This window comes from Condylura cristata, unplaced genomic scaffold (assembly GCF_000260355.1).
Source record: "Condylura cristata isolate star-nosed mole 26May11 unplaced genomic scaffold, ConCri1.0 scaffold00039, whole genome shotgun sequence".
Classification (NCBI taxonomy): domain Eukaryota; kingdom Metazoa; phylum Chordata; class Mammalia; order Eulipotyphla; family Talpidae; genus Condylura; species Condylura cristata.
This window is the reverse complement of record NW_004567140.1, coordinates 6012846-6023684: the sequence shown is the minus strand read 5'-3', so window position 1 is coordinate 6023684 and position 10839 is coordinate 6012846. Positions and strand designations below refer to the sequence as shown.

The following is a 10839-nucleotide window of genomic DNA, read 5'->3' as shown; positions in this document are numbered from 1 at the left end:
CAGGTCAGAAACAAGTCACTTTCCCCCTCTCTGTGGACCTGTGAAGCAATGTCAAAGGTAGGGGCCCTCTCAGACGGCACAACAGGTTAAAACTCAGCAGTGAATCTCGCCATAGATGCTTCAGCGTGAGGTCGATCCTCACCCAGGAGGTGACCCACAGGGTGCAGCACACCTCTCACCTCAGCAGTGGACTTTGTCAGTCTGCTTGTTCTGCTCCGCACTCTGTCCCTGGGGAAGCCTCTGGTGAGAGGATTTACCTCTGGCCCATGCACCTCTGGCCTGTACCCCAGTTCTATATGCATAAATAAATCTTTAAAAAATTTTTTTTCTTCTATTTTAAATTGTTACTCAAAAACATTTTCTTTTTTATTGATACAGTTAATTCCTTGCTTTGTTATTGAAGTCACAGTGCATTAGACCATTATAGGAGCTTCAGGTGAGCGTTACTGACAGCCGTCTATATATAACATGAAGCTTGCTGTGGAGATGCCAGTTTCACCCTTCACCACACGGCTGCTCCCGTCACCCCTCCCGAAGCTGTTTCCGATAGCTGCATGCATAAGGATGCCTTTAAAAAGGATCTACCGTTTCCCTAGTTAGACACTTAAACTGTTTCCATACATCTGCTATTATATATAGTTATTTGATGATTATTTGTGAATGTGACTTTTTACAGGGTGTCAGAGATTCACCAAAGACAGAGTGGGGAGCAGAACAGGCAGATCCACTGAAATCCACTGCTGAGGGGAGCAGCAGGGAGACAGGAGAGGTCTGCTGCTGGGTCACTCTCTGGCTGGGGATTCTGGCTGCAGTGGCTATGGACAGCTTCACAGTGCTGAGACTAAACCCTTCCGCCACCAGGGAGGCCCCCAAATCTATTTTCTGTCTATTAGCTTGCTTCCTCTGGACACTTGATATGAGTGGAACCCTACAAATCACAGCCCTTTGCGGTGGGCTTTTTGCACTCGGCAGCATGGTTTCGAGGTCCACCCCAACGCAGTTTCATCCCTGATTAATACTCCACGTCATGGACATAGCACGTTTATTCATTCATCAGCTGGCCAGTGTTTTCCCTATTGGGTTATTCTGAATAAGTCTTCTTATTTGTTTACGTTTTCATGTGGGTGTCTTCCTGTCTGTTTACCTGGGAGGGGAACTGCTACGCCATGGCACGGACCCTTCTGTGCTCGGCCACTCCGGGAACTTTGACAGCCCCGTCCACGGTGGCTCTCGCTTCGGCATCCTGTGACCATGTGTGAGACGTGTGATGTATCCTGACCCCCAGCAATGCCGTTCATTGCCTTTTTCGCTGCAGTTCTGATTTGCATTTCCCTGATACATCGGTTGGCAGCTTGCACACCTTTTTATGTGCTTCTTGGTCCCTGGTTTACTTTCCTTGGAGGAAAATCAAATCAGATGCTTTGCTCATTTTAAACTCAGTTGTTTGTCTTTTTGTCAAGCTGAAAAGCATGATTTTAATCTTCACCAAGGGACACATACAGCAGGTCTGTCATTCTTTCTGTTTGCACCGACTGTCACTGTTTGCACCGTCACTGTTTGCACCGTGGAGATAAGCATTCTTTTCTCATCTAGTATTGATCATGCGCATATCTTTGCAGTTATTGGCTGTTCTTTGCCATTGTTCCCTGAGTATTTGGGTTGTAGTGTTCCATTCTATAAAGCTTAAGATCAAGACAAAGGTATCATTCGAGCCAAATGGTGTTCTTTCCACCCCAGGGCCGGGAGGTGGGTGAGGGTCCTTATGGAGCTTATCTTTAGGTTGGGCGCCATGGGGCCGTGGTGACTCCCGGAAGAGGCTGTGCTGGGGAGCGGTGCTCAGTGGAGACCTGCCCTTTCTCCCGGCTTTCTGCACACCAACCTCTGCCCCCCAGGGTCTCCCTCCAAAGAGGGCAAGTAGGTTGGCTACCTGTAGCCCCAACCTCCTCAGGATCTTCAAATCCAGTGGCATTTGGCTACAGGTCAGAAGCTAGTGACCGTCCCCTCCCACATTCCCACTTCCAGCAGGTCACCACCCACCTGCCCCACGCAGCTACCACCAAGTTCCAATTCCACAGGATTCAGAATTCGACCTGGAATGGTCTCCAAGTTAACATCTTTTCAAGCCATTAAATGACCCCTGATTTAAAAGAAAAAATTAAAAGACTAATTGTCTTTTTTCAGATAGGTGATAAAAGTGTTCTTTAATATTAAGCTAATTTGCTAGTAAAGGGCTAAAATAATTGCCATCCTCTTTCCTCGGCACTTCCTAAAATTACTATGAAGGGGAGGTTCGATCTGACTCAATTACATGGTTCACCAAAGCCAGGCTCCATTTTACGGAGAAGCTTTAATAACTAATTCCTTTTATGTGCATTCCCAGAGCTGAGATAAGCAGCCACTCCAGTTCAGGGATAAGAACTTTCCTGCTCCTATACTTTACCCAACTTCTGCTGTCCCGAGTTGCCACGCCCAAACCAGCCCACAGATGTGATGTGGAGTCTAGTTTCCAGATAAGACACAGGAATGCTTGGGATTAGATGTGATGGAGTAATTGGACCCAAAACTACATTACTTCTTACTGACAGGTAGGAATGCTGGGCCTGGCTACAAATACCAGAAACGCCCACAGAGCTTCAGGAAACTTTCTGAGTCTGGAGAGGTGAGAAAGACCCCCCTGGCCTCTCCACAGGCTGTGGGCCATGCACCGGCCTCCTCCAGGGGTGGATCCACAGCTTGGCCACACAGTCATGATTGGTCCACAGCAGGCAGAGTAGTCCAGTGCTGGCAGAAGGGATGTGCCAGAGACCAAGTCAACACCTGTCCCACCGGCCTGGCCTGGCTACAGGGAGAAGGAGGGGTAGCTGACCTGCCCTGTCTCAAGGGTCACTGTGGCAGGTCGTCCAGTAAGGGAGCTTTGCCACGGCCAGAGGCTAGCCCCGTTATCTGCTTCTGTCACCCAAAAAGCAAGTGCTGAGTGAAAGCTCAGCTTTCTCACCAGATTCCTGGGCATCTCCCCTGTGCCGGCCAGTCCGTGTGGACCCTGGGGCAGCAGATGACCATTAGGAACGGGTGGCTGTGGGGGTGGCTCAGCACAAACCCCTAGACATGCCTTGTGTCTGATCCCTCTCTCCCACCTGGCAGCCCAAGAGGTCAGAGGTAGTAAACCCATCATGTCCTTCCAAGGGGAAGAACTTCTGACTCATGTGTGACCAGTTAGAAACTGGTCAGGGGTAAGTACCTGATGGTGGAAATCAGAGCCCATCAGGAAGTGGAGTTCAATTTACCCCAGTGGACTTTATCACCCACAGGGGAGTGTCTCCCTAGAAACGAAGCCAACCCTGGAGGAACAGAGCTGGTCATTTCAGCCCTGGATCAAGCCAGGCCTGAAGCTGTCCTCTGGATGTCTGTTACAGGACTCCCTACATTGCTTGCCTAAGCCACTTTTCAAATTGAGATACAATTTATATATAATTCAATGCAAAGATATAAGTAAACAGTTCAATTAATTTGGAAAATGTACATTCCTTTATAAAAACAAAATCAAAATACAGGGTCTCCCTCGTGGCACACAGGTTAAAGTCTCAGCACTATCAAGCTATCCACAGCCACTGTAGCACGAATTCGATCCCAGATGGTCGGGGAGCTGACCCACATGGCAAAGAAGACCCCTCTTGTCTCCCCGCTGCTCCCCTCAGCAGTGTACTTCGTCAATCTGCCTGTTCCGCTCCCTACCCTGTCTCTGGTGACTCCTCTCACCCCTGCACATCTGACCCAGTTCTTTTAGACATAAATAAAAATTTTTAGAAATCAAAATACAAAGCATTTCCATCTCCCTACGCAACAAATAACCTGGTTTCCAGGCTTTTTCCTTTCTAGCGCTTCATACAAACGAACCAGAGAATGAAGGTACCCTTTTGTGTCTGACTTATTTTGCTCGATATTACGTCCTGAGAATTGTCCCGACTGCTGCACGTATCAGCAGACTGTTCCTTTTCGTGGCCACAAAGCCCACTGTAGAGATGCACCAGAATGAGTTTATCTACCTAGGCCATACCAAATGGGATTTTCCAGCATCTGCAACCAAAAATTTCTAACTAGAATAAGATCACTCCTAGGGAAAACTGCCTCAGACAGCCGACTGGGGGCAAGTGTGTCAGAGAAGTGGCCAAGGATGACTGGATGCACTTATGTCAGAAGGAAGGGCACACACCTGATCCGCTCCCGCAGAGTCGCCCGGAAAGGGAGCCGGGCCAGGCTGGGAGCGGGCAGCCACAGAGAACACGGTGCAGGCTGCCCTCCCCACGGAGGCCCGCTCCAGGCAGCGCCAGGCACCGGGGTCCCCTGCCTCCACACAGCCAAAGATAAAGCCCACACAAGAGATGTGTTTTCAGGAAAGTGAAGCCACTGTGTGAACTTGGGGTCTCTCGGTCAGGAGGAAGGCTGAGTGAGGGTGTCAGCAGTCCCTGGCTAGAGCGCCTCACCGGGCACAGGCAGCCCGGAGCTGCTGTCCTCTGCCTTTCTCACTGCTTCCCAGTTATGCAATCGCTGGCTCAACCACCAAACTCTGGGAAAGCAAATTGTGAGTTAGCCAGAAGCTGTCAACCAGAAGGCACAGAAATAGCATGCGAGACCCGGCAACACAAACATACATCTAATTTAACTTTTCGCCACACTGAAGATTCCAGGCAGGCTGGATAAACTCGTGTTCCACGTGGGTAAGACCATGAATTTGGCACTTCTTTCTCTATAAGATGTATTTAGTTATGCACACAGAACTGGGGCACAGGCCAGAGGTGCAGGGGGTGAGAGGATTCACCAGAGACAGAGCAGGGAGCAGAACAGGCAGATCAATGAAGCACACTGCTGAGGGGGGCAGCGGGCGGGTCAGGAGAGGTCTGCTGTGCCATGTGGGTCAGCTCCAGGGTGAGGATCTAACTCGCACTGAAGCAGCTGCGGCCCACCTGCAGTGCTGCATCCTAACCCAGTGCACCACCAGGGAGGGCCCGAATTTGGCATTCTAAGTAACTCTCCTGACTTCCAGGATCTCCCCAACTTTGGGGGCTGCCAGTGCCCTCCGCTCCCCCCTCCAGCATCCCAACCCCTACATGTGGGGGGGTGGAGGGGACTCACACAGCACAGCACCCACAATATAGCCACTACTAGAGAATTCCGCTCCAGTCAGTCCTGCAAACCTTGCTAAGCACCTACTATGTGCCACTGACAGTTTTCAGCACACTAAATAGCAAAGCTTTTACCATCACCATAACTGCCATGAAAAAAATAAATTTCTAGGCCCAATGAGTGATCCGCTATCTTTTTTTTTTTAATTTGTTATTTATGCATATAAGAACTGGGGTACAGACCACAGCTGGGGGTGAGAAGATTCACCAGGAGTAAGAGGATTCACCAGAGACAGAGCGGGAAGCAGAACAGTTAGATCGACGAAGTACACTGCTGAGGGGAGCAGCGGGCAGGTCAGGAGAGGTCTGCTGCGCCCTGTGGGTCACTTCCTGGCCAGGGATCTAACTGCTGCAGTGGCTGTGGACAGCTTCATAGTAGTGTTTTAACCCCTTTCGCTATTTCAGTGGGCAGGGTGCACACTGCAGAGTGAAGTCTTTATCTAGAAAGCATGTTCCTAGCGGGCAGAGATGGGGCTGGCCCGTGCGTGTGCTTCTGTAATTATGGTTTTCACAATTTATGTACTTTTATAACACAAATAACACTGGAGAAAAAGAACCAACCGACAAGCCCTTTCCTCTCCTCACATTCATGGGGATGGGGTCCCCCACAGGGCATATGGCCACAGGGAACCGCTGGGTTCTGACCAGAAAGGCCAGGAGGATGTCACTGCCCACCCACATCCTGGTGCTGTGGGCAGGAGGCCTGGCCCCACTCTGACTGAGCCACACCTGCAGTTCTCTGTCCTCTGGCCACCTCCGGTACAGCCTGTGTCACGAGACCCTGGTATCTGAGCCAAAGGAGGAAGTGGTGATCAGACGGAAGCCAATGCCGGGTCCCATCAGGTGTTGACTTGGGATCTGTCCAAGTTGCCCCAGGAAACAAGGGACATTTACAGCGTCACAGCTCATCACATTGGCTCTCCTCTGAGTCACCCTGAAAGTTCTTTTTCTTCCTGGGGATCCGGCTTTGTCAGCCTGTCCACAGGGCTGCTGGCGTACACCAGGGCAGGTAGGCCAAGCCTCAGCAAGGCCAAGGTCAGCCTGCATTTGGCCTGGCCTCCAGGACCTGGCTCGGACCATGGTGGTGTGGGGGCCCGGCTGGGGGCCGGGGAGGTGTCCACCTTCACACCCCCCTACTTTCCTCCCTTCCCTCCTAGAAGGATCCAAGGCTCCCAGGGGACAGGCCCAGCTGGAAGAGGTCATCACCACCCAGTGAAGCTGGAACTGACAAGCCCCCAGGACGCATCTCGCAGGGGCTCCCCACACAGTGGCCCCCCACACAGTGGCCATGCCAGTCTGACATGAAAGCAGAAAGAATTATGAAGAATTGTGCAGGGAGGCACTAGGAGGAGCCTCTGGGTATGAAAAAGAGAGAGAGGGAGAGAAAAGAATGTTCTTTCCTTCTCTCCTGCCTCAAGGAAGCCCCAGAGAAAACAGGGTCTGTAAACAGGTCACAGTGAACCTTGGGGCCCCAGCCAGCCTGGAGGTTTCTGTGAATAAGAAACAACTTCTCCAGCTCCTCAGTAAAAACAATGCTGCTGGAAATCCATGCTGGGTCATTAGTGTTCCCAGGGTGCAGAGGCAGAGATAAGGCTGACAATGCTGGCTTTGTACTCTCCTCTCATTAGGGCCTTGGCGACCAGGGGAGATCTTCCTCTCCTCTCTTCCAGCTGGTGTTTCTTGCAGCCAGGAACAGGTCTCAGGACCACACCACTGGGAGAGCCCCAGTCCTGGGGCTGTTCTCAGGGTGCAGAGTCCGGGAAACTGAATACTCTGCATTGAGCCAGCCACAAGCCAGAACTCAGACTCCTTCAAGACTTAAAAGTAGGATGAACAGAAAACTCAGAAAATGAAGATCCATCTCTCCTGGACAGTCTTTTAAATGATCTATAATTTTTAGAGCTAAGAGCAAGAAAAGCTGAAGAGAAGTGTGATGATGCAACAAAGAAAGCAAAGCTTTGCTTTGAATTCAGAGACTCCTCCCCCAAGTTGCTGGTCCAGGAGGCCAGGATCTATATTGGGGTGTCCCTGCCCAAACTGAGACTGTCCATGCCCTCAGGCTGTGCAGAGCCAACTCCTACATGACCCCAAGAAGCCCCTGATGTACAGGCGAGTTCCCCTCCTGCCCACGATTGTCCCTGCAGTGAGGTCCCGACCACCTGGTAGAGGGGACTTTCGGGTAATTAGTTTTCATTTTGTGTGCAAGTCACACAAAACAGAGCTGAAGCTCTGAATATGGACAGTGGACCTCCCACTTTCTCATCGCTGACTAAAGCAAAGAAGCTGATTCCCAGTCAAGCATGGCTATGCCATCGGGACAAAACAGTAACTCCCAGCACACCGGGCACCCAGCAAAGGAAAGCCCACTGTGAAATGCCACAGAAGTCATACTGAGTCAGGGTCTTGTGTGCCCCGGAGCCCGATGCGGGTCAGGCTCAGAGCTGTCACTCAGTAAATGCTTTCTGAACGAATGGAGCAGAATGCCATTTTCCAGAAACGGGGCAAGGAAGACATGATAAAGAGAACAGGATGGTAGAAGCTTGACTTCAGGGGATATTAATTTGGTCCTGTAAGTGTGTGCAAAATCTGAAAAGCTCAAAGACAAAATGGGGAATCTGCCTTGGGGTCCCCTGACTGCTTATCTTCAGTTGGGGGAGAAGGGCCCTCACTTACTGCTTGTGGATGGCTTGTCCCCCCACTCATGCAGCAGCTTTTTCCTGTCTTTGTCTCCCCCTTGCCTCCAGAGACCCTCTACAGCTTGTTCCTTCTTTCCCATGAATCTTCAACTCCCCACCCACCCACGTCCTCAGCTTAAGCCCCTGAAATAAACCCAGTCTTCTTGGGCCTCTGCCTTCTCCCACCATGCCCCAGTAGACTTTGCCACCAATCCCCTTACCTACTAACAACTCCCCGCAAAGCACTAAATGCAGTATTTGTCCAGTGCTCTTCTGACGTGTCAACCTCGTCTCCCCACTAACATGATTCCTGTCAGCCTCAGGACACTGCCGTCCTCCTGGCTTGCCTCCCAGGATCCTCAAGTAGAGATATATCATTCATTCCCTGCTATCCAGGGTCCTTTTGCACTTAGTATCCCAACCACCCCCAACAGAGCCTCATCTCCAGCCTGGATGCTCTGATGGCTCCTGGGCTCAGGGACTCCTCACTGGCCCAACACTGGGGTATCCCATGGAGACCTCCTGGGGCATCTCACTGAAGCATGTGACTATCCATCCAGACACCCACACAGGCGTTTTCATTCCCATCAGCAGCCCCTTAAATTCCTACCATGTCCCGTCCTCTTAGCTCTTCCCAGCCCTGTTGATACCACCTTTGCCCAGGGGTCCCTGTCTCCAGTCTGCACCCCTCATTTAGATAGACATGCATGGGTGGGAAAAGTAGCTGGTGAGGCTATGTTTACACATCACTTTACAAAACTGAATGAAAAGTTATCAGCAGTCCTTATCAGAGTTGGAAGGGAAGAGACAATGGCCATTACAGGGGACTAAGCCCAACTCCTCCCTGCTGGCTCCACCTGCCTCTCCCGCCCCCACCCACTGACCACTCAGCAGTCAGTGTGGTCTCTCTGTGGCATGAATCTCACTTGTCTGGTCTTGCTTTCAACACTTCAGTGGTTGATGAGGTTCTCTGGTTCCTTAGCAGGATACATGACCTAGTTCCCACTCACACCCCCACATCTCGGAGGGTCCCCTCACAAGAGCTCATAATTCCAGGCCTTTGCCCATCTGTTCCCTCTACCTGAGGGCTCTTCCTCCCTCCTCACTGGAATTGCATCAACCTCTCAGTCACGGCACATCTGAGGTCAAGCTGGCCTGGATGTCTGATGGGGAAAGGCACATCGTTAGCACCTGCTTGTCCGGGTACAGAGAGCATTCTTTGGTCAGTATGACATGACGTGATGATCACTACAAGGTCTCGTTTTCGAAAGCTGTTTCTAGTTGTAAGCGAGTGACTCATCTTATTTCTTACTCTGGTTTTCTTGCCTTCTGCCAGAGAAACCACCTCTAGAAATGCCCAGCCTGAATCCCTTCACTGCTCCTTGCCATCCGCGCTCTCCCGCGCACTTCCTCCCTGGGAAACCTGTCCGGGAACTGTGGACACAGGCTCCTCAGTGTTCCCCATCTCTTCTGCCCCTCCCCATGCACCGGCTGTTGTAAGTCCAGACCTCCACCTATTCACATGACGGTCAGGGAGGAAAGGAAATCCCCACAAGAGCAGGGACTTGCTGGGGGTTGCACAGCAAGCAATTTTGTGGGGGTGGCAGTCAGGTTCTGGAGGCCCATGACCAAAATCTAGGGATTCCCAGGCCTGAACTTCTGGAATTCCATGGCCTGTGATGCTCTGTCCCACATGCCACACTTAATTAGAAGTTATAATCCTGTAATTCCATGATGACATCTTGAACTTAAATATACCTTAAAACTACTGTCTTTTTTTTTTAGTGCTAAAAGCAATTCAACCAGATTTTAACCACTCTGTCCTCACCTATTTCCAAACACCGCACCCCACCCCTCAGTCCTACCCATCCCCAGAGGCCACTGCTTCTAGTTAGAGAGCAAAAGCCCAAAGGCTGTGTCACAAGGGAGACAGAAAAGTGCCAAAACCATTTACCCACAGGATCATCGGGCTCCGAACAATTAAGAATTGATAGTTCTGTGGGAAACAGTTTCACTTCCCTGTTTATAATTAGGTGCTCTGCCCTGGGTCATGGATGTCATAAAACAACATCTCCCAGCCCACTCAGTCAAAGCTGGCCAGCCTCCAAAGGATATTTTTAGACTCGTAAAAGACCTATAAGAAAGGGTGGAAGGTGTCACCAGGGCTGTAGGGTCCAAATCATCGGTGGACCCCACTTTGCGCCGGCCCAGTCGTTGCTGCCTGTGGGCAGCCCCGGGGCTGCTCTCCTGGGCGGCAGGTGCCCCGCAAGCCCTCACCCCGCGCCCTCTCTCCAGCAGCCAGGTAAATCCGCTTTAGCACAAGGAGAGAAGGCGCCTCACGAGTCCGCGGCCGCACCGCTCCTGCGCTCAAGCCCTTCTGAGCTACAGGTGGTAGAAGGGGCGACGCCCGAGGTCACGTCCCGCTAGCAGCTCACCCCGCTCCTTAGAAGCGGTCGCTGGGGGCATTCGACAGGAGTCAGCGACTCGCTGGAGGTGGACCTTTATCTGCGCCCCCCGGGGCAAGCACTGGGGGAAAGCAGAGCTCGGGTTCCAGGGCGCCGCGGGGTCGAGGCACCCGATCCCCTAGAAACCGGTCCCTTTCCCAGGCGCTCAGGATCACCGGTGGGGCGACCCCGAACACCCGTCCTGGGCCAGCCTCCGCTGGCACCTGCGTGGGACGGCCCCTGGAGCACCCCTCTCTGCGAGCCCCGGAAGTCACCTGCTCCCCAACAGCCGAGAACCGCCGCCTCGGCCCGCACCCCCGGCCTCCGTGCCTCCCGCCCCGGGCCAGCGCGCTACCCCCTCCCCCTCGCGGTCCCGCCGACCCGGGCCCGCGCTCCCGCTGCCCCCTGCACCGCTAGGGGTGAGTGGGCCTGGAGCCCGCAGGCTGCCCGCCTGCCCGAAGCCACCCACCTTCCGAAAGTAGCCGTCGCCCTCCTTTTCCAGCGGCTGGGGGGCCGCGGGCAGCAGTGTGTCGGTCATGC

General features: G+C 52.4%; 1 protein-coding gene across 1 annotated transcript in view; it reads right to left on the bottom strand.

Moving 5' to 3' along the window:
• The window catches only part of RHPN2 (rhophilin, Rho GTPase binding protein 2), a 44032-nt gene extending 33195 nt beyond the window's left edge, over positions 1-10837 (bottom strand). The window contains exon 1 of the mRNA XM_004693594.2: positions 10769-10837. Within this exon, the coding sequence (XP_004693651.1) occupies positions 10769-10837 (69 nt within the window). The remainder of the gene's footprint in view (positions 1-10768) is intronic.
• Between the last annotated feature and the right edge of the window lie 2 nt (positions 10838-10839).